The sequence below is a fragment of the Hyperolius riggenbachi genome, chromosome 2 (assembly GCF_040937935.1).
Source record: "Hyperolius riggenbachi isolate aHypRig1 chromosome 2, aHypRig1.pri, whole genome shotgun sequence".
NCBI lineage: Eukaryota > Metazoa > Chordata > Amphibia > Anura > Hyperoliidae > Hyperolius > Hyperolius riggenbachi.
This window is the reverse complement of record NC_090647.1, coordinates 51,088,452-51,113,519: the sequence shown is the minus strand read 5'-3', so window position 1 is coordinate 51,113,519 and position 25,068 is coordinate 51,088,452. Positions and strand designations below refer to the sequence as shown.

Here is a 25,068-nt window from a genome sequence, read left to right as displayed (position 1 = left end):
ACCTACCCCTAACCCCTAGACCTCCCTGTTGATGCCTAAACCTAAGACCCCCCCTGTTGGTGCCTAAGTAACCCTCCCTGTACCTACCCCTAACCCCTAGACCCCCCTGTTAGTGCCTAAACCTAAGACCCCCCTGTTGGTGCCTAAACCTAAGACCCCCCTGTTGGTGCCTAAACCTAAGACCCCCCTGTTGGTGCCTAAACCTAAGACCCCCCTGTTGGTGCCTAAACCCAAGACCCCCCTGTTGGTGCCTAAACCCAAGACCCCCCTGTTGGTGCCTAAACCCAAGACCCCCCTGTTGGTGCCTAAACCCAAGACCCCCCTGTTGGTGCCTAAACCCAAGACCCCCCTGTTGGTTTTTTCGTTTAAAAATAATGAAAAAAAAAAATGTACTGTTTTTCGTTTAAAAATAATGTTTGAAAAAAAATATTGTACTGTTTTTCGTTTAAAAATAATATTTAAAAATGTATAAATCATTAAATAATGTGTAATCATGAGAAGCAGTAATAAAACATTAAGTCTCCGGGCGCCGCTTTTAAAACGTTATTTTTCTCCGGCGCCCTTTTTTCCTATCGGGCGCCCATTAAACGATATTTATTATAGGAGTGAATGGCGGCGCCCGATTTGTCCACTAGCCTCAGGCGCCCGAATTTACTGTTACCAGCTCTTAGGCCTAGTGCACACCAGAGCGGTTCGGCTGCAGTTTGCGATCCGCTTGCGGGTGCGGATCTGCTAGGGTAATGTATTTCAATGGGCTGGTGCACACCAGAGCGGGAGGAGTTTTGCAGAAACGCATACTCCCGGGCTGCTGCAGATTTTGGATTGCGGATGCGTTTCTGACTCAATGTTAACCTCCTTGGCGGTATGGACGAGTATACACGTCGATTACCGCCGGAGGTCGCCGCTCAGGCCCTGCTGGGCCGATTTGCGCCAAATAAAAAGCAGCACATGCAGCCGGCACTTTGCCAGCCGCGTGTCCTGCCTGATCGCCGCCCGAGAGGGTCCCCCCAGCCGCCCGAGCCCTGCGAGCCGGAACAAATAGTTCCGGCCAGCGCTAAGGGCTGGATCGGAGGCGGCTAACGTCAGGACGTCGGCTGACGTCACTCCGCTCGTCGCTATGGCGACGAGGGAAGCAAAACAAGGAAGGCCGCTCATTGCGGCCTTCCTTGTTTATTCTGGGCGCCGGAGGCGATCGGAAGAACGCCTCTGGAGCGCCCTCTAGTGGGCTTTCATGCAGCCAACTTTCAGTTGGCTGCATGAAATAGTTTTTTTTTTTATAAAAAAAAAAAAACCCTCCCGCAGCCTCCCTGGCGATTTTAATAGAACGCCAGGGAGTTCAAGTATAGGAAAAACGCAAACCGCTCTGAAAAACGGCAGTTCAGAGCGGTTTGCCAGGCGTTTTTTGTTACAGTAGCTGTTCAGTAACAGCTTTACTGTAACAATATATGAAATCTAATACACCAAAACCGCTACACAAAACCGCAAAACGCTAGCTGAAACGCTGCAGAAAAATAAGAAAAAGCGTTTCAAAATCTGCTAGCATTTTGCGGATCTGCTAGCGGTTTTTGGTGTGCACTAGGCCTCATAGATCATCTACTGTTCGTAAGCAGTAGGGATTTGGTATTAGCACCAAGTGAGGCCCATGGACAAAAAGGAGCCACTACTGACTATTAAAAATGCTCCATGCCTTGCTGTGGTATTGTTTCTTGGTAGACAGTGGGTAGGCAGATTAGCTACTCTGACTCCAACAGCTAAGTACTTTTTTTTTACTGCTGGAACCAATGCTACGTACACACATGCGACAACGATCGTTCGTTGAGAACGACGAACGAACTTTTAATTGATGAAAGAACGACTTATGTAAAGATAGTTTTAAAAGGTGTGTAACGATCTGATCGTTAGAATGAACGTTACATCACGTAAAGCAACTATTGCGCCTGCGCATAAAAATGAGAAGTTTCACGGAGAAATTGTAAATATGCGCATGTCAAGCCTAGTACGAACGACCGTTTCCAACGATGTACTACTTTTGCAACCGATCGTCGTTGGTTAAAATCCGCCGAGACAGAACTTTCTTTTGTAGCGATTTGGCTCGTTCGTCGTTTGCCTTAATAGTCGGTGGTTCGTTTTTTGTAACGATTGTCGTTGGTAAAGATCGGGGAACGATCGTTACAAACGACTATAGTCGCATGTGTGTACGCACCTTAAGACACCAGCATCAAATTCAAATTCGGGTCCATCTGAAAATGGCGCCTGCAAATAATAGCGCACAGTGTTGCTGCTAAGTCTTTTTGCGCTTATCGTTATTGAACGATAAGCGGTTATTTGTATACAGCTTATTGGTAATTAACGTTAAAAAAAAAACTTTGTTATTCACCGTTTAGTTTATTGTTAATTATTGGTAATAGCTTTTCGTACTTTAACCTGACTTCTCTACTCTCAAATTAGTATAACCTTGATCATATTTAATAAAATGTAACGTTATGCGAGGTAATTAAATTGATATGCTGTGTGTATAGTTAATTAACATCCATAATATGTATGGTTATTTTGTAGCATTATTATAGTATTTTATCGTTAACAACATGATTATGTTTTCAAAATTTTTGATCACATCTGATTTAAGTTACATGAATTTCATTAATTTAATTAGCGTGAAGGGAGGCCGCAATAGCAGCATAGGGGGCGATATTGTGGCTGGGAACGCGAAGAATCACTCGTGTTCCCAGCCTGACGGCCGGTGACAGCGAAACCGGATGTAGCCGCCGGTGGGGACAGGAGGATCGGAGGGACACGGCGAGGGCACCGATCAGCTGCAGGGGGCTGAGGAAAGCCCCAGGTGAGTAAAAAAATGTTTTTCTTCTAACTTAAGTGTCACTTTAAGCATAGGCACTAGGCGCCATTTTCCTCTGATCCGTCAAATTCAGGGAAATGTATCCATTTATTTTGCAAAAAAACAAACAAATCAAAAACACAAAAAAAAAAACCAAACAATGCAGCCACATACAATATTTAACAAAACCCTGCACCTCTGATTTTTGTGTTCTTGTAAAATATAAATTATGGATATGTGGTTTAGGTTTCAACTTCCAAGATATCCATTAAACAAATGTAGATATCACATTGAAGCTGCTAAATACTCACAAAAATAAAAAAAATGAACACATAATATTCAAAACATATTGCGATAGATACACTGCCTGCTTTCCCAGAAACTAAGATCTGCTGTAACCTTGAGCACTGCGACAAATCTTTTTCAAAAGAATACAAAGGAATGCTGGCCGTTTGAGAAACAGCCTCGGAAAGAAAGGGTGAATTTGCTTTTAGCTTTTTTCTTTTTTCCCCTTTGAACTCGTATATTTGGGGAATAAACTGAAATTCAACTCTGATATAGTAAGCCAGTGTGACCTGGCTGCCAGTTGAAGCGGTTTTGTCCCTGTGCTTTTGCTTTTAATCATAGTAAATAGCGTGGGTGGGAGATTGTGAAAACAGGAAAAAAGGGCACAAGAGCCAAGGCAGAAAAAAGGGCGCCGCCATAGAAGCCAATTAAAAAAAAAACAAAAAAACAAAAAAAACACATGATTAGGAGCAAAGTTTGGGCGCCAAGAGCAATCGTATTTTGTTGCGCACCCCCTTCCTGCACTCCCCTGGGCCAAGTGAGTAAATGCAGAGTATGACTCAGGTTGGGGGCGGGGATTAATCCAAGGGCATGATGCCCCCAGGACCAATGGCGCTCCAGGCAATGGCCTGGGAATGCCTTTGGTGAAAAACAGTCCTGCCAGTAATCCAACTCTGAGTGCTTGCTTAGGTTTATCTTAGATCTCAAATAATTCTGGTAAATTAAAGGACACCTGTAGTGAGAAGAATAAAGGAGGCAGCCATATTTATTTCCTTTTAAACAATACCAGTTACCTGGCAGCTCTGGTGATCTATTTGGCTTTAGCAGTGTCTGAACACCACCAGAAACAAGCATACAGCTAATCTTCTGAGATCTGACAATGTCAGAAAAACCTGATCTACTGCATGCTTGTTCAGTGTCTATGGTTGAATGTATTCGGTGCAGAGGACCGGCTGGACACCCAGGCAGCTGGTATAGCTTAAAAGGAAATGGATATGGCAGCCTCCATATTCCTTTCGCTTAGAGCCAGGACAAGGTCCTCCAGCAGCCAAGGCTGAGACACCAAAGTGCGCCCCCCCCCCCATCCGTCACACACTGATTGCTATTAGACTAACAGGAGCCCCAGGACCACCAACACCTTAATATCTAGCTATCTGGCTGCAGTCACTGCCATGTATCCCTTTTCCTTATTTCTCTCTGTTTCAAACACAAGGGGAATGATAGCTGGGCAAGCTGTGCAACCCCTCCTACACTGCGCCCTGAGGCTGGAGCCTCTCTTGCCTCTGCGGAGCAGGTCATCACAGGGGGCGCTGTTACCAATGCAACAGACGCCTGGGATAGGAAGTCACTAGCTATGCCGGCTCGCCCCCCCCCCCCCCCCCCACCACTGTGCCTATACTGGGGGGACCTCTCTTTACTGGGGGCATCTACCTTTCTAACCTATACTGGGGGCACCTACCTATCTAACCTATACTTGGGGGGCACCTACCTATCTAATCTATACTCAGGGCAACTATAGTGACTACCTTTATTGGATGCACCTATCTAACCTATAGTGGGGGGAACCCAGTGGCGTAGCTAAGGAGCAGTGGGCCCCGATGCAAGTATTACAATGGGCCCCCCCCCCCCCCCAAGCACTCTATACGTAACAATTGATACGGTGCACCAAAACCTGCCAAGGGCAACTACAATGTCAGAGGTGCAAGAAAAGGATGGGAAACAGTTTGTTAAGAATTACCACTATTCAAAGTATCTATTGAAGTTATTATTATGAGCACAGGACCAATAGAGAGCTAATACTATGGTTGAGGGAGGGCCCTTTGGGGCCCCTCTAGCCCAAGGGCCCCGATGCGGTCGCTACCTCTGCAACCCCTATTGCTACGCCCCTGGGGGAACCTATCCCTGGCTAACCTATACTGCGGGCATCTATACCTGGCACCACAGGGGGTGATTTTTTACACCCCTGCCGTGGGTGAAATTTAGCATAGAAACTGCCCTGATACTACAAATAGGGCCTCTCTTACCATCTGCAAAGACTGAGAAAACCAACCTGTTACAGCTGCTACTAATTTTCTTACTCCCTACAGTCCAAGCCACTAAAACTACAAGAGAAAAATATATATATAAAAAATGAAAGTCTGCTTTCTTTGCAAATTATTCTTTTGCCTTAAACCAAATTTTGTTTGTGCTTCCTAAACTGCTCCCAGCAGAGTCCGGTAGCATTAGCAGTGCGGAGCGACGATCTGAGAACCCAACTTCCCTAACAAATCATTATTTGCAATATGAAACATCACAGGGATTACATTCATTTCCACCGCAGCAGACTCGTGCTCTGGTGGAATTTTGACAGCTGCCTCTGCACAGGTCCAGGGGGAGTAGTGTTAGGAAAAATCGATCACGCAAAAGGCAACGGGGGACATATATAATGTAAACACGACACAAGGCTTCCGCGCAGCATCACATTTTTATACCTTGTGCCACTTCCTCAAATCTCGCTGTCGGGTTCCATTTCATAAAGTAACACTTCTGTCAGCAACAGGCACACGATGCGGGCGCATTATGGGCATCATTAGGAGATCATAACTAATTTATACTGCAACTCATTTAATGGGGCATTCAGGGATTTTAATTTTCCCTTTTTCATTAGGTTGAGACTAAATAAAAAGCTAAACTTCATATAAAAGTCAGATCAGAAAAATTGGAAACAAGTTTTTTTTTTTTTTGTATTTTTTTTTTAACCTCTTGACGACCAGCTAACGCCGATTGGCGTAAACTGGTCGTCTGCGGGTTACTATGGAAACGGTCGCTCGATCGAGCAGCCTTTCCATGTCAGTTCACGGAGGGCGTCTCCGTGACCAGCCGGAGAGCCGCTGATCGCGGCTCGCCGGCAAAATGTAAACAGGCGGGGAAGAAATCCCCGCTGTTTACATCATACGGCGCTGCTGCGCAGCAGCGCCGTAAGGCAGATCGGCGATCCCCGGCCTCTGATTGGCCGGGGATCGCTGGCATATGATAGGCTGAAGCCTATCCTTCAATGCGCAGGATGGAAATCCGTCCTGCGCAGCTCACAGGGGGAGGGAGAGGGAGGGAGAGGGACGGAGCGCCGAAAACGCTGCGGAGGGGGGCTTTGAGGAGCCCCCCCCGCAAAACGCAGCAAGCCGGCGGCGATCAGACCCCCCCGGCAGGACATCCCCCTAGTGGGGAAAAAAAGGGGGGGGGGGTAGTCTGATCGCCAAGGCTCACTCCTGATCGGTGCTGCGGGCTGGAGAGCCCACGCAGCACCGATCAGTGCAGAAAGCCCTGGTCGGCAAGTGGTTAAAGTGATACCTACAAGATTGCTAAGATTCATATTTAGAGAATGTCCTTGCTTAAAGAGAACCTGAACTGAAAATAAAAATAACCATACACGGGCTATACTTACCTCCAGTGTAGTCTAATACTTAATCTCTTTCTCCTCTCCTGCTTCACATTTGTCCACTGTGATCAATGGATTTCTCTGTCCTCCATTTTAAAAATGGCCATCACCCCATAACGCGTACGTACAAAAAGGGCGCCCGGACAAAAAGGGCGCAGGGTGTAAACTCTAAATAATAATCATTAATAGGGTTTATAAAAATAGTGTGCTATATTTCGTTTACAAATAAGGTTTAACAAAATTATAAATCATTAATGTTTATGAAGTCGGAAATTGTGAAAACGTTAATCTTCCCTGTTTCTAAAGTTAAACTTATAATTACGTTTATGAAAAAAACAATATTTTATGTTTAATTGTTATAATTCTATATTATTGTGAATAACCTTCATTTACGGTTTGTTCTTATAATAAAATCTGAAAATATTCTTTATAACGATGATATAAATATAACTACGTTCGTAATAAGTGTTGTAAAACATTAGTAATTATTACTAAAATTTTACTAAAACTATACCTAAGCCTACTCTTACACAGAACCCTCCCTGTACCTATCCCTAACCCCTAGACCCCCCTGTTGGTGCCTAAACCTAAGACACCCCTGTTGGTGCCTAAACCTAAGACCCCCCTGTTGGTGCCTAAACCTAAGACCCCCCTGGTGGTGCCTAAACCTAAGACCCCCCTTTATTATGTGGATAATAATGTTTTACTAATTGTGGATGCAAAAAATATTTTGCAATTTACGTTACGTACTGATCGCTTTATTTTGTGAATAATGTTTTACAAACAGTAAGGGATAAAACTTTAAATAATGTTTTAATTAGTTAAATAAGATAAATATGTTTAGTATTTTTATAAACGTTATTCGGCACGGGTGCATTTTATAAACGTAAATCACCACAAGCACACTTATAAATCATTAAAAATCTCCTGGTGCCGTTTGTAAACGTTATTTATGTCCTGCGCCCTTTTTTCCTGCTCGGCGCCCATTAAACGCTATTTATTATGAGAGTGAATGGCGGCGCCCTTTTTGTCCACTAGCGGCCTGCGCCCTTTTTTCCCGCTTCCCCCCATAACAGCTTCCTGGTCAGCATACTGGTAAACTGTAATATCACCCCCTTGAGCCATAGGGAAACATGGACATTACCTTGCACATTCAGTGGTAACTGACAGCTGCTGATGTATAACTGACAGCAACTGATATATTAAAATTTTGTCAGAACTGGAAGGGATCACTGTAAGAAGAAAATGGTGAGTTTGTGAGGAACTGACGGTGAGGTTAGTATGGAATATTTATTTGCAGCTATGTCATGTGTTTATTTTACATAATTTTTCCTCACTTCAGGTTCCCTTTAACTGCCATCGCCTAAAGATAATGCCATAAAGAACAATGAGATATTTTCCATTTAATATTACAAAATACCCATTACTGCAGCAAACAAGACACTTTCCTGCTTAGAAAATGCAACTAGTTTGCATCCCTGAGTTTTTACCCCGTATGTTCCTGGCAATTCAGCTTTGTCGCTATTGACACAGCAATAACTTTTTATTACTTATCCCATCAAAGTGACAGTGTTGCTGCTGTAAAAAAAATAAAAAAAAAAATATTATGCCTATTCCCTTGTTGCTATATATCCCACATTTGTTAAAAGCCACATATATTGGGAGTTTGGTGGGCTTCTCAAGTCATTTTGTCGTTTTCCTCATTTGCTGCCATGTTTGATTGGCCCAAGCAAACAGAACACATAGGCGTATTTGATTGGCCCGTTTTCAAGCTAAAGAAATTAGCATACAAGTACAGTAACATTTGCAACAGCTCAATTATCTAATTGATCATCTCCCTGATCTCCATTGATCATCTAGAACCATGAAGGGTCTGTATAACCCAATCTGTTTTTCAGCACTTTGTGTATGTCTGCTGTACAGCGGCACTACCTAGGGGTTTACACTGCAGTTTTCATGAAACAGGCTCCATCTCTTATAAACAAACAAAACTGACTAGATTAGCTGCATGCTTGTTTCAGGTGTGTTATTGAGACACTACTGCAACCAATAATCAGCAAGATGCCAGGCAACTGGTATAGTTTAAAAGGAAACAAATATGGCAACCTCCATATACCTCTCAGTTCAGGTGTCCTTTAAAGCAGTGTTTCCCAACCCTGTCCTCAAGGCCCACCAACAATGCATGCTTTGTGAAAATCCACACAGGTAGTTAATCAGCTCCTCCGAGACACTAATTACCCTACCTGTGCACGTTTGTGGTTTTCTGCAAAACATGTACTGTTGATGGGCCTTGAGGAGAGGGTTGGGGAACTGTGCTTTAACCTCCTTGGTGGTACATTTCGGTCTGAAATATTGTGTCAAAAGCGGTAAAATTTTTTCAAGAATTTTAAACCTTCAATTCTTAAAGGGAAGGTTCAGGGACTATAAAAAAAAAAAAAAATTAAAAAAAAAATTGTGGTCTCCGGTGGCATATCCGACCTAGCCAGGTCGGGCTTCTTCTGTGCTCCAATCTGCATCTCACTGGTGCGCGCTGAGCACCAGTGAGAACTACTGAGCCTGCGCAGTACAGCCCGGAGGACATCCGATGACTGAAATAATAGCAAAACTGTACAAATAAGGCAGCAGAATATATACAGTATGTACATGCAGTACAGTATATACCTAGTACACCTCCCGTGTGTGGTATATTTTAAAACAAGGAACGGCACACCGGGCAACGTTACAATCCGGGCAGTAGTATCTGGTTTCTTTCCGGACTTTATTGCCCTTGCTATCAGTCTTGCTGCAGCATACAACACACATCCTCGGTGTAGCTTTTTGGAGTGGGAGGTATGTGCTCCGTAAAATGACCGCCACTGAGGCACTCAGGATTCACAATGTACGATGCACGGCGCCCAACTCTTGCATCTGCTGTTGTCGTCTGGTACTTGATGCAGATGCATTCACACATTTTCCAAATAAAATCTGCATGCATAGCCAGGGCCGGTTTAAGCAACAATGGGGCCCCAGGGCAAAATAAACCTGGAGGGCCCCCAACATATACCCCGGAACAAAAATTGGCATTAGGGGACCTTTTTTGCAGCTGGTATAGTCAGGGTGTGAAGTCCCAGTCGGTCGGAGCTCCACATTCTGGCTATCCCAGCCTGCATGGGGGACAAGGGGTTAAAAAGTTTCAGGAGGGGGGACCCCACAATTTTTTTTTTTTTTTTTAAATTTCCACACTCTAAACATAAAAAAAAAATTGGGAAAATAGGTAAAAAAATGCCAGGGATCTTCATACAGCCATATTGCGGCTGTATAGCGATCCCTGGCCAAAGCGCTGTGGCTGCGTATGGACCCCCTGGAAACCCCGTCAGGAAATTTATTGCGCTTTCGTTTGATGCATGTAAAATTACACTACCGTTAGGTTTGCTACTAAAAGTTACATTTACCGCATTTAAAAGTATACTTTTTTCCTTCGAAACTTTAAAAGCGATTTTCTCAAAAACTATAAGGCCGATTTGAAAAAAAAATGTTTTCCTCTTGTAGCTACTGGGGGCCCCTACAAGCTTTGGGGCCCTGGGGCAGCTGCCTCCTTTGCCTCTATGGTAGCGCCGGCCCTGTGCATAACTGGCCTGTCACTGCGTTGTTTGAACAAGATGAACGCGTTCCAAAGGCTCTGTTCTAGCAGATGACAAAATACTTTATAAATATTTTTTCTGCTGTTTGCAGACTGCAGGGTAGAACGTCATTGCCTGGTCAGCTCTGTCCACCCCACCCATTGTATTGTTGTAGTACAGGATGACTTGGGGCTTGTCAATAACTTTGCAACCTCATGTTCTGGTGGTGACAGATTATGCATCATGGACAGTGCTGAGCACACAAACGTCCTTCTTGTCACGCCAGCGGAGTGCCAATATTTTTCCTTTCTGCCAAGCCACAATGTCCCCAGTTTTTAGTTTTTGCTTGGTGAAGGCTGTTGGCATTTCTCGCCGGTTGGACCGAACAGTGCCGTAGGCATCAGTTTTGTTTCTGATGAGAATGTCAAAAAGTTCAGGGTTAGTATAGAAGTTGTCTGTGGTCACGCAGTATCCCTTGTTCATCAAAGGCTCCACCAAAGTCAGTATGTAACACTTACATAAGCAGCGGCTGCGGGCACGCAGGGTGTCTCCGCAGCCGCCTCGCTTTCCTGCTCAGGGACTTCGCACGTTCCTCTGGCGTCTAGTACGCCGAGGACGGGGTTGTCCATTGCTCATAGGGTTGCTGTATCGCGCGGGTGCGGAGACAGGACCTTTATGCGGGGAGGAGGCGCGTCAGCTGACCAGCCGGTCGGCTGACGTCAGAGGAGACTCACGGCGCTCCGGATTGGCTGATGGGTGGTGGGCGTGGCCGTGGGGTCTCCTCTGCTTCAAAAGCCTTCGGTCTTCACTCGCAACCTGTCTGCTGTTGCGAATACTTATGCGTTAGCTCTCAGACCTTAGATAGTATCCGGTGTGTTTTGATCTGGGAGGAAACCAGGGATTTCACACAAGACTAGGATTATTGTATTATTGTTTATTGTTTATTTGATATTCTGTTTTCTCTGGCTATCCTCTGACCCTGCTCTTGCTATCGATTCTGTACTTCTGCCCATCTGTCTCTGTTGCTGAACTCTGCCTGATATTTTACTACTCTCTTGCCTGTCGATTTGGTACTGTACCTGCCCGCCTGTTACTAATCCTAGCCTGTCTGACCACTCTACTCACCAGTAGTGTTGTCCGGATCATGAACGATTCAGATCTTTGATCCAAATCTATTTTGTGAGTCGAATCATCCGAATCATCAAAATGAGTGATTCGGATCGCAAAAGGGGCGGGGCAAGGAGCGACACGCCCCCTCTCAGCGGGCAGCGGGATCCTGGAAGCAGAGTTGAGATGGATTGCTATGTTGAATGGGAGCCAGCCTTGCAGGGAGACAGGTAGATGAGAGAGAGGGGACATGGGTGCCACTGCCAGTTATGTGTAGAGCACACATACTGGCTATAATGTGCTGCTGATTATAAGCTGTCTGTTCCATAGTTGTGCACAGTTAACAGATTGGAAGCTTTTGGCTCAGCACAGCTCAGTAACTTTGCAGGCACTGTGATTGCAGTGCAATATGATCCTCCTGCACTGCTCTAAACAGCTGCACTTTACTTTGGGGAATGCTTTCTTTTACTGTGCGACGTTTGCATTCAAAGTACACAGATGAGCATATAGGTGAAATACATGTAAAGCATATGATTGCAGCATGTGGGTATTGTGTGCAAGCAAACATGTCTGCTCTCTGCTCGTCCCTCCTCCCTTCTCTGTCCACTCCCTGCCCTCTGTCCATCTTCTCCCCTTCTCTGTGTGTCCACCCCCTCCCCTTCTGTCCACAGCAGGGAAAGACCTGTCCTGCTATTCATTTCACCCCCGAATACTTCGGTAGTAAAATGATCCGAGATTCGGATCAAAGATCCGGATCTTTTCAATGATCCGATTCGAATCATCCGGATCATTGAAAAGATCCGAACTTCCCATCTCTACTCACCAGTGAGCCTTTGTCGCTGGTGAGGTGCTCTTTGCTAGTACTCATCAGCTCCTCTGGTGAGGTCTAGTCTAACTAGTCTATTACTGTGTACAAATAGTACCCACCAGCTCCTCTGGTGAGGTTTAGCCAAACTATTCAGTTACTGTTGCACCAAGCACTATACACCTTGCTATTCTGCTAGCTACATTTGCATTATTGGTGATTCTGCAGATCACCACATAATCAGGTATAGTGTCTATTATTGGCGATTCTGCAGATCACACAATCAGACATCTGTGTTGCTACACCAATCGTTACACAGTACAGATGAAGTCGCCAGTCCGTAGCTGTTGAAAGCAGGTTCAAATTTTGTCACTTTTCTGGTATAGATTACGCTGTTCAATATGTATCCCATTGATGCTTCGCAAAGCATATAGGACTTGACTCCAAAGCCGGCCCTCTTGGATGCTATGTACTGTATCCAGGATAGTCTGCCCTTGTAGGCCATCAGGCTTTCATCCACACTGCTGTCCCTCTCGGGTACATAAGTGTTCCTGAAGTTTTCCACCACCAGCTAGTAAACCTCCCAAATTTTTCTCAGCTTTGGCGCAGGGTGGGTGGACTCGAAGTTGGTGTTGTCCGCAAAGTGCAAATACTTCATAATGAGTCCAAAACAGTACTCCGATATTACCATGCCAAAGAAGAGGGTAGCGATAATCTTGTTTGTAGACCAATACCACTTCTGCAGGGGCTTCCCCACCACCCCCTATAGAATAATTAGTCCAAGGAACAGCCACAGGTCCTCCTTGGTGACCGGCTCCCACATCCTGCTCCGTAAAAAGGGCCCTCGTGGAGCAGCCAGTTCTTGCGTGGCGTACCGGTTCATTCCCACCACGATTTTGTCAATGACAGCATCATTTAAGAATAGCTGCAAGTACACCAGGGAAACATGGGGGCGGTGGCGGAGCTATTGGGCACCACACCCGTGCTTCACTACCCTCAGTGTTGGTGGTGATGGAGTCACTGTCGCTCTCCGACTCAGATGACGAGTGGTTATCAGGTGCCTCACTGTCAGTGGAGTCCGTCAGCGACTGCAAATCAGGATCGCTATCCTCGAACTCCATGAGCTCTCCCGGGATGAGACGCCTTGAGGCTGACGCCATAGCAGGTGATGGGCAGGTGACAGGCAGTAAGAAATCAAACCCAATGCAGAGGCGGCAGGCAAAGCGTAGTTGTAATCCAGGCAGAGGTTGGTACAGGCAGCAGGCAAATAGAATAGTCGTAATCCAGGCAGAGGTCAGTTGAGGCAGCAGGCAAAGAGAGTAGTCAAGATCCAGGCAAAAATCGGTACACGGGTAATCAATCAAAAAATAGCAGATCAAAAAGCTCACAGCTCACAAGCAGGGAAGCAAATGGCTACTATGCATTGCCTACAAATGTATTTCATACATGTGTATCCAATACATGCACAATTAGGGCCAATCAGAGCCTGTCATTTTAAAAATTTCAAATTACAGTGCGGTACGTTATCCTTTAAAGAAATGATCTGCGGAAATTAAAAAAAAATTCCACTTACCTGGGGCTTCCTCCAGCCTGGGGCAGCCGTCCTGTGCCCCCGCCGCAGCTCCTGCGTCACCCGGTCCTCTTCACCGGCGGAGCCGACCTCGCCATGTCAGGTTCCGGGTCGGCCTCTTCTGCGCTCCACGGCGCGGGTCACGTGGTCCTGCAGACGTCATCTGGACGCTACTGCGCAGTAACTCTGCGTCTGCGCAGTAACGTCTAGATGACATCGGCCGGACCACGTGACCCGCGCCGTGGAGTGCAGAAGAGGCCGACCCGGAACCTGACATGGCGAGGTCGGCTCTGCCGGCGAAGAGGACCGGGAGATGCAGGAGCTGCGGCAGGGGCACAGGACGGCTGCCCCAGGCTGGAGGAAGCCCCAGGCAAGTGGAACTTTTTTTTTTTTTTTTTTTTTTTACATTTCTGCGGATCATTCCTTTAAGCACAGTGGTTATGTTGGAGAATAATAATATCTCCTCTGACATTCACCTGCAGGCTGCATCACATCAAACTGCATTCCGTTTCCACATTTACTCCATTTAAAGGAGCCCTGCTAGGCTTACCTGTCGACAAATGCATGATGAACAACAAAGATCGGGTCGTTTGCAGATCCTTGAACGTTGGACATTGAGCCGTTCAGATACACGTGGAGTGAATTGTGCATGTTGCTTTGTGAGCGGTTTACAATTCCTGTTTGGGTAACTGTATACCCTAGAAACAATAACAAATATGTATATAAAAATTTGCACGGAGGCTTCAGTGGCTAAATAGCTTGTTTTGAAGTTTTAATCACATGACAGGAAGACCGGATTGGAGCAAGTTAGACTCTGTGGATGTGGTTTCTATTAATTCCTGGAAAACATAACATCTACTTGGTACAGACTGCAAGGGGACATGCACAGTCTGAATCAGTATGAGATTTTTACTGTCACTCACGCAGCTGGGAATTTGGCAAATTAAATTCACATTAGAACATTTTCATGTTGACTATCCATAGTCAAGCCCGGATACAGCCCGTGTGTGTCTTGAATCCGTTCCTCATATAGAGGGATCGGACTCTTCTGTCCTCCCTGGAAATTTTTGTGAGTAATGGGAGGCTTAACCCACTCAATCACATGTTCCAGCGGCAATCTCCATGGAGAGGTCGGTGTCATGTGACTCGCCATCACTACATACCAGCATGTCACATGACACCGATGTCACTATGGAGAACGCTGCTGAATGTGTGATTGGATGAGTTAAAGAGACACTGAAGCGAAAAAAAAAAAAAAAATCATATGATTTGTATGTGTAGTACAGCTAAGAAATAAAACATTAGGAGCAGAGACATAAAAGTCTAATATGGTTTCCAGTACAGGAAGAGTTAAGAAACGCCAGTTATCTATGCAAAAAGAGCCATTGAGCTCCACAACTTTCAAAGTAATCAGCTATAACTGAAAATAAAAATATTATGAGAATATTTTCTTTGCTACTAATGTTCTAGTAATTATCCGTACTACACAACCAATTCATGATACAGTATCATTTTTTTTTCACTTCAGTGTCTCTTTAAGGCCCCTTGCACACTACATGAGATTCCGATTTTTAATCTTTTTTTATATCTGATTCCGATTTTTAGTCTCCCTGCACACTGCAAATCAGTTTTGAGATTCCGATTCCGTTTCAGATTCAGATTTGCAATTCCGATTTTCCCTGAATACAATCAACAGAAAAACTGAAAAAAAAAAACGCAGCATGCAGTAACGCTTAAAAATCGGAATCGCATGCAGTGTGCAAGAGGCCACAAACGTTACTGCATGCTGCGTTTTTTGATCACTTTTTCTGTGGATTGCAGTCAGGGAAAATCGGAATTGCAAATCGGAATCAGAAATGGAATCGGAAAATGGATTTGCAGTGTGCAGGGAGCCTAAAGCCTATTGCTACACAAGTTTGCGAGGGGGGGGGGGTAGACCGCGGTCCTCAAGAGGGATCTCCAGCCTCGAAGAAAAAAATCCTGCAGCCTCCCTGCAGTAAATAGCTTGGCATTTTTCCTCTGTGGAGAGAGGGGAGGCGGGGCCAGGCGCCAGAAGTTCAATGATGCGGGGGTCTTCGGGACAGCTTCGTAGGAAAAGACTTCTCAGGTAAACTTTCTATATTCATTTAACAAGAGGTCAATAATTCTGGCTTGAGTGTACATTGATTGCAAATTGTATGCAGCTTGGAACTGGGTCACTGTAGGAAAATCAGCAGGGCATGCACCTTATTGGTCCAATTCGAAGCTGCATACAAATTTCATGAAATTTGCATGCAAGCTAGTAGCATTAATAGAGTTTCATCTGACCACCTTTTTAGGGCAATTTGCGGATATCTCTTACCTTCCAAAGTGTTCCTGAAGCTGAAGTTGGCATTCCGATCCATGGGCCCGGTCTCATACGTTGGCATGGATACGCAGGCTTCTACATCTTCTGAGGTAGGCAGTCGGGGGGTGCGGTTTCTGTCGTGACGACCAGGACTCCGCAGGAGGGGACCCTCATTTGTGCCATTGCATATGATTCTCAGGCGGTTGTACTCTGCAGGCTGACTGCACACAACCTGTAAACACAAAACACGTTCAGGGTCTCCCTCCCTAACTTCAGGACCAAAGGCTTACAACCCCCTTAGTGACCAGGCTATTTTTTAATTCAGGCCACTGCAGCTTCAAGGGCTCGCTGCAGAGCCATACAACTCACCACACAAGTGATTCCCCCCTTTCCTTTTCTGCCCACCAACAGAGCTTGCTGTTGGTGGACTCTGATCACTGATGCCATGCTTTTTTTTATATAAATTTGTGTATTTTTTAAGTGTATTCCCCCCCTTTCCCCCTGCCAGCCAATGACAGCGATCAGCTGTCATAGGCGTCAGCCTATGAGAGACGATCGCTCCTCCTGAGCCTCTCTAGGGTACAGCCAAGCAACACGGCTGTCCTCAGTGCAGTGCTGATCTAGATTGCAGCGCTGTACAGTGTAAATAGTGGAGTGCAGGAAGGTATGTGTATCTGCTGCTGCCCGCCGCCTGCACAGACACTTATTGATGCTGGAGGGGAGTGCACGAGGTGAGGGAGGGGCCGTCCACCCTACCTGTTGTGTGGCCATGGCTTTTTACTCATGCAGCGACCCCTCCAGCCCCCCCCTCCCCCAAAAACGGCCCTTAGCGGGTCCGGTCAGAATTTCTGCAGGGGGGCCCGGTGGTTCGTAGTTACACTGTGAATAAGCCCTCAATATTTCAGCCCGAGTCGGATTCGGGTTTACCGTTCCAAAAAGGCTTCTAAAAGTTAAAAAATGACAACCAGTTTTAGGGCTCAAACCCACTAAAGCGGTTTTGTGAGCGTTTAGGGAGCAATTCAAAACGCTAGCGATTTCCCTAAACGCTCAGCTAATGTTAATGGAGGGGTCAAAATCCAATGGAGTGATTACCAAAATCCCAAATGCAGGACACACAGTATTTTTAGCGTTTAGCATTAGCGTTTCTGCAAGGTAAAGTATATAAAACGCTGGCATAATCTCGTGTCAAAACCTACACAGAGCGACCTTGCTAGCGTTTTTTTACATTACTGCACACTGCAAAAAAATAAAATGTAAATGACCGATCAGAATTAAAAACGCTAATTGCTAAACAATAGCTGGCAAAAAGCTGACACTTTTTAAAACTCTACCGAAATCGCTCATAAAATTGCTTAAAAACCGCTCATTAAAAATGCTAGCGATTGCGATTAGTGACAGCGTTTTGTAGTGGGTTCCAGGTCTCATACAGGGAAGAAAGTCAGATAACCCCTCACACACTGATATGCAAATCAATTCTGCCGGAACCGCTATCCTCACAGTCATGTTAAAAACCTGGGTCATCGTTACAAAGGAATACATTCTTGTGTAATCACAAATGCCACAGAGACTCTCCGGATTTCATGTGTTTCCTAATTTTTTTCCCTTTTAACTATTCTACATACATGATTCTTCATTTGCAACTTTTGTATTTTATTTTTGTACAACTCTTTTGCAAATTTTACATGGGTTTGTATACAATATTTTGCGTTGGGATTTTTTGTAAATACAAAGGAAGTTCATTTACATGACAATCCATCTAATTAACTAACACTGCACGCATTTTTTTCATGAAAAACATGAATGCTTATGCAAATTTTGGGCGTTCTTATTGACTTGCATTGAAACGCGAATCACATATGAAAAAAAAAAAAAGCAGACCTGGCTTCTGAATCTAATGGCCCATACTCAGGGGCTACAATTGTCGCCACAACACGCAATGCGCGTGTTGCGGCGACAGGTCGTGAGTATACGCCGTTGCACGGGCGCGCACCCCGAACTGTCGCCCGTCGCTGATGTCGCCAGGCGATTGAAACGTTCAATCGCCTGGCGACAGTCGCCGCAACTGTCGCTAGTCTGCGTGAGTACGCGGACTAGCGACAGCAACATAATAGCAAATAGACGACACTTCCGGCGGGGGGGGGGGAGGGACAACAGTGACAGCCTCCGCCGCATCAGTTGCCAGGTCCCTCCGCCGTGTGTATGCGGAGGGACCTGGCGACGAGCTGTCGCCGGCATGTCGCGCACACGCTCCCGTGTGCTAGCGACATGCCAAAAAGTTGCCCATGAGTATGGGCCATAAAATGCAGAGAATGCGGAAATACAGTGCAATGCTGCCTGCTGATAGGCATGGTCACTGAGATGCAAATAATTAACTGCTCCTCCAGGATTATGCTAATGTGTATGCAAATTTATTCAGCTAGAAACTGGACATGTACAATTCCAGCTTGGGAGGATTCAAGGCGCTTGTCTACTCTAGGGGACCCAGAAGTAAACCTCATAGGGAAATCCAGCTAATACAATACAATAACATTTGTAAAGCGCTTTTCTCCTATAGGACTTGGTTGGAGAGCTCACTCGCTAAATGCTAGAGTTCCAATTGGTTGTAGTAAGCTATGCCCACACTACTTGGCCAATCACAACACTTTGTGCTGTAGAGGGTGCTGTGGTTGGAGAACTGTTCCCTATGAGGATTCCTGCTGGGTCCCCTAAAATAGACTCGCACGAAATTTGATTGGTGCTTTTTCACAATGCATAAGTTTGCATAATCCTGAAAGAACTTGCATCTCATTGACCATCCCCTGAAGGTGCGTACACACATGCGACTATAGTCGTTTGAAACGATCGTTCCCCGATCGTTTCAAACGACGATCGTTTAAAAAAAGCAGCCAACGACCATTAAAGAGAACCGGAGGTGGGGATCTTAGAGTCAAATCTATACACAGAGGCTGGGTCTGGCTATAGTGCCCAGCCTCTGTTGCTAGTTGAATATTACCTAAATCCCCCCTGCGCTCTGCACTAGCCCATAAATTACAGCCGCGCTGTCGGGCTCTGTTTACCTTTCTAGTGCCACTCACGCCGCTCCCCCCGCCTCCTGCAGAGCGCCGGTCCCCGCCCGCGTCCCTTCCCTCTAATCAGCAGCGAAGGAAGGGACGTGGGCGGGGACCGGCGCTCTGCAGAAGGCGGGGGAGCGGCATGAGTGGCACTAGAATGGTAAACAGAGCCCGCTGCGACACGCCCAGTGTCACCAGCGCGGCTGTAATTTAGGGGCTAGTGCAGAGCGCAGGGGGGGGGGGGGGGATTTAGGGAAGATTCAACTAGCAACAGAGGCTGGGCACTATAGCCAGACCCAGCCTCTGTGTATAGATTTAACTCTAAGATTCCCACTTCGGGTTCTTTTTAAGTCTAACGACGGATGAGCTAGATCGTTAAAAACGAACGATCTAGCTTGGCGGATTTTTTCCAATGACGATCGTTTGCAAAAGTAGTACATCGTTGGAAACGGTCGTTCGTACTAGGCTTGACATGCGTATTTCACCATTTCTCCATGGAATTTTTCATTTTTATGCGCAGGCGCAATAGTTGCTTTACGTGATGTAACGTTCGTTCTAACGATCAGATCGTTACACACCTTTTAAAACTAACTTTACTTAGGTCGTTCTTTCATCAATTAAAAATTCGTTCGTCGTTCACAACGAACGATCGTTGTCGCATGTGTGTACGTAGCTGAACGCTTGTATGGTCGAGGTGAGTCAATGAGAAAGTCCATAGAGAAATTCTGCTAACATGATTGAGTTGAACCCACCTTCTTAGTCTCTAAGTTTTAGATTATAGTAATAAATCAACACTATTTGGCCAATTAGCTTGTTTAAACTTTAAAGACGACGCTGTAATGGGAGAATGGTTTCCTGTGGACTCTTAGTGGCCCATTCGAGCTCCAAATATTACATCTGTAACAAATGAGATTTCACAAATCACACGGGAATTTCCATAACTGACCCCCTGCCTCAAACAAACAGCATCACTAGTCTAGTTTAGGGGATCCAGCAGGAAAGCGCATGGGGAACAATTCTACAATCACAGCACCCTTTACAGCATGAAGCATCTTGATTGGCCTAACATTGTGGCCGTATTATACTACAACCTATCTGAAGGCTAGGAATTTGCAAGGGTTCCGTCCACCCAATCACGTTAGCAGAATTTCCCTTTTTTCTGCTGAGTCCACTAAAGCAGACTAGAGCTCAAACGGAGGCATTAAATCACTTCCCTTCTGAATCTGAAAATAAAAATGATACATATTTATTTTTTTTTAACCAGTTCCTTCAAAACTGACATTTTAAAATGATACATTTTGCAGGACAGACGATCAAGATCCACCCATAGGTGCCGGGGTGGAAGGGGAGGCACTAAGGCACCATGCACACGTGTGTACACAGGCGCAGGGCATTTTCCCATCTGTGATCAGGAAGTGGTTAAAGTGGATCTAAACTCTTACACAGGACAGAGGGAAAACATAGAAATGCACCCTGTGTGTATTTAAAGAGTTTAGCCTGTCTAATTTCCCCTTATCTGTGACTAATCACAAGTTGTAATTTGATCTCTCAAGTGGGTCAGCTGGCTGCCTCGGCAAAACAGCTAATTTGTAAACGGGGGAAGTTAACTTTATGTCTACTTCCTGCTTTTATGGAAGTAGACAAAGTTAACTTCCCCTGTTTTATTGCATGATTTGTATCAAATGTAACAAATAAAAGTTTTTCTTTAAAGGTCATTATGCTGTTGCTTATCTTTTAAAGCAGAGAGGAAGTTCTGAGTTCAGGTCTGCTTTAATATACACGGTTTCAGAATTTTTCCTGCAAAATGAACGTTCTATTTACACACCTTTAGTGAAAATAGAAGGTTTATATAAATGTCCATTTCGGCGCTTTGCATGTGTGCCACAGGATTGTACGTGTGTGCGCATTTTATAGCCTTCAGTCCATGGTATGAAGTGGTTAAATTACTTAAAAGACACCTGTAGTGAGAAGAAATATAGAGGCTGCCATATTTCTTTCCTTTTAAAGGAGAACTGTAGTGAGAGGGATATGGAGGCTGCCATATTTGTTTCCATTTAAGAAATACCAGTTGCCTGGCTATCCTGCTAGTCCTCTGCCTCTTATACTTTCAGCCATAGGCCCTGAACAAGCATGCAGCAGATCAGGTGTTTCTGACAATTTTTAACAGATATGACAAGATTAGCTGCATGCTTGTTTCTAGTGTGATTCAGACACTACTTTAGCAAAATAGACAAGCAGGGCTGCCAGGCAACTGGTATTGCTTAAAAAGGAAATAAATATGGCAGCTTCCATATACATCTCACTACAGTTCTCCTTTAAATAATCCCAGTTACCTGGCAGCCCTGCTGATCTATGTGACTTGAGAAGTGTCTGAATCACACCAGAAACAAGCATGCAGCTATTCTTATCTGATCTGACAAGAATGTCAGAAACACCTGATCTGCTGCATGCTTGTTCAGGGTCTGTGGCTAAAAGTATTAGAAGCAGAGGTTTAGCAGGACAGCCAGGCAACTGGTATTGCTTAAAAGGAAATAAATATGGCAGCCTCCATATACCTCTCTTCAGTTGCCCTTTAAGCTTAGGCACCAGCATGATATCCGTGTCTGCCAATCAAGCCGGCAGGTATCAATCAGGATTAGTCCTGTATAAAGGTCTGGTTCAGCCCAAGGCAGGTCATGTACAGTGTAGAGAAAAAAAAAAAAAAAAACACCCCCACAAAACATGAGTTAAATTACACATATGAAGGTCCTGAGGATTACATATGAAGCAAATGATTTGGAGTTGTTGCACTATTATGCAAATTTATACAACTAGTAAGTCAGTTGTGTAAATTAGGGATGATCACTGATATTCCAATATTTCTGAGCTTATGCACATGTATGTACTTGTTTATGCAAATATATGCAGCTTGAAAATGGACCAATCAATTTAAACCTGGGTGGGACTTGAGTCCATTATCAAGCTCCATATAGTTGCATTAAAATTTACATACATTTGCGTAAACCCAGAACTATTTGCATCTCGCCGATCATCCCTCGTGTAAATTTGCATAATCTTGCATAAACTTATTGACTATCCCCATTTATGGGATCAAAAAGGTGATTTTTGAAACATAGCCCTGTAACTGGGAAGCATATTAAACTGAACTCAAGGTGAGAGTTATATAGAGGCTGCCATATTTGTTTCCTCTTGAGCAACACCAGTTTCCTGGCTGCCCTGCTGATCCTCTGCCTCTAATAATTTTACCCATAGCCCCTGAACGAGCATGCAGCAGATCAGGTGTTTCTGACACTATCGTCATATCTGACAAGATTAGCTGCATGCTTGTTTCTGGTGTGATTCAGCCACTACTGCAGCCAAATAGATCAGCAGTGCTGCCAGGCAACATGTATTGTTTAATAGGAAACAAATATGGCAGCCTCCATATCCCTCTCACTTTAAAGCATGATAAAGTCCTATGCTCCGTGGCTGAACTTACCTGCCAGGAGGAAAAGAAGGAAGCAGTGCTGAGGGTGTTGTTCGTGACTGGGTGGCTTCCCCCAAAAAACTCATCAATGCAAATATCACACTGCTGGGCATTTCTCCAGTCCCAATACGGAATAGTAAAGTTCTCATCTCCCGCCACCTTCTGAATCTCACGCTCCCAAAGCAGCAGAAAGAACCTGTGCCAAGGAACGAAGCCAGGGGCCTCGTGGGCAAAGTCAATGTTCTCCCATACTTCACCTCCTTCAAGGAACGCATCCCTGGAGGCATAGTAGTGCAGCCACACGAACAGGTCATAGACATTGATGTCCGCAAACATAGGATTCGAGCCGTTATTCATCTGTTCGTAAGTGCCGGTAGCAATGACAAAGTCTTGGCTGATGGTGCGCTTGGCCAAATTTAGATAGGCAAGGAACTTGTCCTTCTCGGCCGTACTCAGCTTGAAGACCTCCTTCCTGATCAAGGTGCGTCTGATGGTGCAGTTTGGACCAGAATAGCCAAACTTACACTCCCCACAGTGGTAGCCCATGAAGTTGCCCTGGCATTGGCAAGTCCTGTTGTAGAAGACGATGGGCCAGTTTTCTCGGTCATCGATGCCAGAGAATGGGAATTGAGTGCCTACAGGAGCAGTGGAGAGGACTACATCTTGGCACGTTCCTCTAGCTGAGGCTTCCCCACAAGCAGAGCCATCCCCTGGCCAAACTGGACAACATTCCTTGTTTAGTAGGACCTCTGCTGTGCTACAAGCCCTGGGAAACTGCCCATAAGTGGTAGGAAGCATCAGAAACATGGGGACGGCTACTAAAAGCATCATAGTAGATTTCATTCTGGTCTCCTCACAAACTAAAGAACAACTTCAAAACTTTCATCCACACTTCTTAATTGGGCTAATCACATGCTGTGGCTTATATGACTCCCCTCCCTCCTTTTCACTCCCAGTGAAGAAAATGTAAAACCCCTCCTCTCATTAGCCCTGCTAAGGTGGATTGATGAATGGAATGAGGAGTGACTTTTAGGAAGCAGCAGTTCAGCATTCACTCCAACAATACTACTATTATACCAGCCTTAGAAGACGTTTCTGTACAGCTAATGTAATGGGATGGGATAACAAACCATTTGCCTGAATGATCTAATAACAGAGCAATGGATCGTTGGTTTTTATCATTAAAAGGCCAAACAAACAAAGTCACAGACAAACTTCAGCCGTGCAAGTGAGGCGGGTTTTATACCTGGGTAGTGCTCCGCCGTTTCGCATTGCACCACAATGCCAAAAACATATTCATTTCACCGTGCAGCAAAGTGCTGCAACAGGGTCATATGCATAGCGCCATCCCCCTTCCCCCGCACACCTCTTGCACGCGCCCCGTGAAGTTCTCACCGCAGGACAGGAATTACGTCACTGGGATTTCCGGCTTCCCTGTCGTAATTGCGTTGATCTGTGCATGTGTGCTGCCGCCACCAACACATTTAAAATCTCTGCGTTGCCCATTGACTTCTATGCATTCCACCGCCAATGTGTCGTTGTGGAGGTCACGTGGTAACGTGCTGATGACTTTGCCGTGGGTCGGGAACAGGTTGGTGAAACGCAATGCGACGGGGTAAGTATACTAGGCCCATAGACTTTATTTGCTGTTGAGTTACCCTGTGTGAAGAAAGGGTAACACAACAGAAAGAAAGTGGCCCTAGTATAAAAGGGGCCTGAGAATGCAGTGATCGGCACAATGCATTTGCCTTTATGAATCATGACTGTGGCTGTCAGACTCCTGCAATGCATTATGGGACTTGAAATTCCTTAAAGTGGAATGAAACTCAGCATTTCTTCTTTGTTCTAAAACATTATTTATACTACCACCATTTTTTTTTTTACTAGAACAGCATTCAACAAATTAAACACAAGACTTACAAGAACCCTGCAGGGAAAGCTGGACGCATGGGAACTGGAGATAACATTATCTTGTGTTTACTTAAATGTATCAAGTGAGGAATGTGACACATTCTCTAGCAATTCAGACACTCCAGAACACAGACAGACACAAAGGCCTAGTGCACACCAGAGCGGTTCTGCTGCGGTTTGCGATCCGGCTTGCGGGTGCGGATCCGCTAGGGTAATGTATTTCAATGGGCTGGTGCACACCAGAGCGGGAGGCGTTTTGCAGAAACGCATACTCCCGGGGTGCTGCAGATTTTGGATTGCGGATGCGTTTCTGCCTCAATGTTAAGTATAGGAAAAACGCAAACCGCTCTGAAAAACGGCACTTCAGAGCGGTTTGCAAGGCATTTTTTGTTACAGTAGCTGTTCAGTAACAGCTTTACTGTAACAATACATGAAATCTACTACACCAAAACCGCTACACAAAACCGCAAAATGCTAGCTGAAACCCTACAGAAAAAGAAGAAAAAGCATTTCAAAATCTGCTAGCATTTTGCGGATCTGCTAGCGGTTTTTGGTGTGCACCAGGCCTTAGAAAGCATTTCTGCTTACATTACAAGATGAATAAACCAGTTATGAATACAATGCAAAGGCAGCTCTCAGAGCAAAAAAAATTGTACGTTGGGAACTTGTCATTTCTAAATGAATAATAATACTTATGCATA

General features: G+C 45.2%; 1 protein-coding gene across 1 annotated transcript in view; it reads right to left on the bottom strand.

The window, feature by feature from the left end:
- The window catches only part of TYR (tyrosinase), a 59,022-nt gene extending 35,687 nt beyond the window's left edge, over positions 1-23,335 (bottom strand). Inside the window, exons 1-3 of the mRNA XM_068264874.1 lie at positions 22,469-23,335; positions 15,956-16,172; positions 14,165-14,312 (exon numbers count right to left, since the gene is read on the bottom strand). Of these exons, the coding sequence (XP_068120975.1) occupies positions 14,165-14,312; positions 15,956-16,172; positions 22,469-23,299 (1,196 nt within the window). The 5' untranslated portion in view covers positions 23,300-23,335. The remainder of the gene's footprint in view (positions 1-14,164; positions 14,313-15,955; positions 16,173-22,468) is intronic.
- Positions 23,336-25,068: the final 1,733 nt, after the last annotated feature.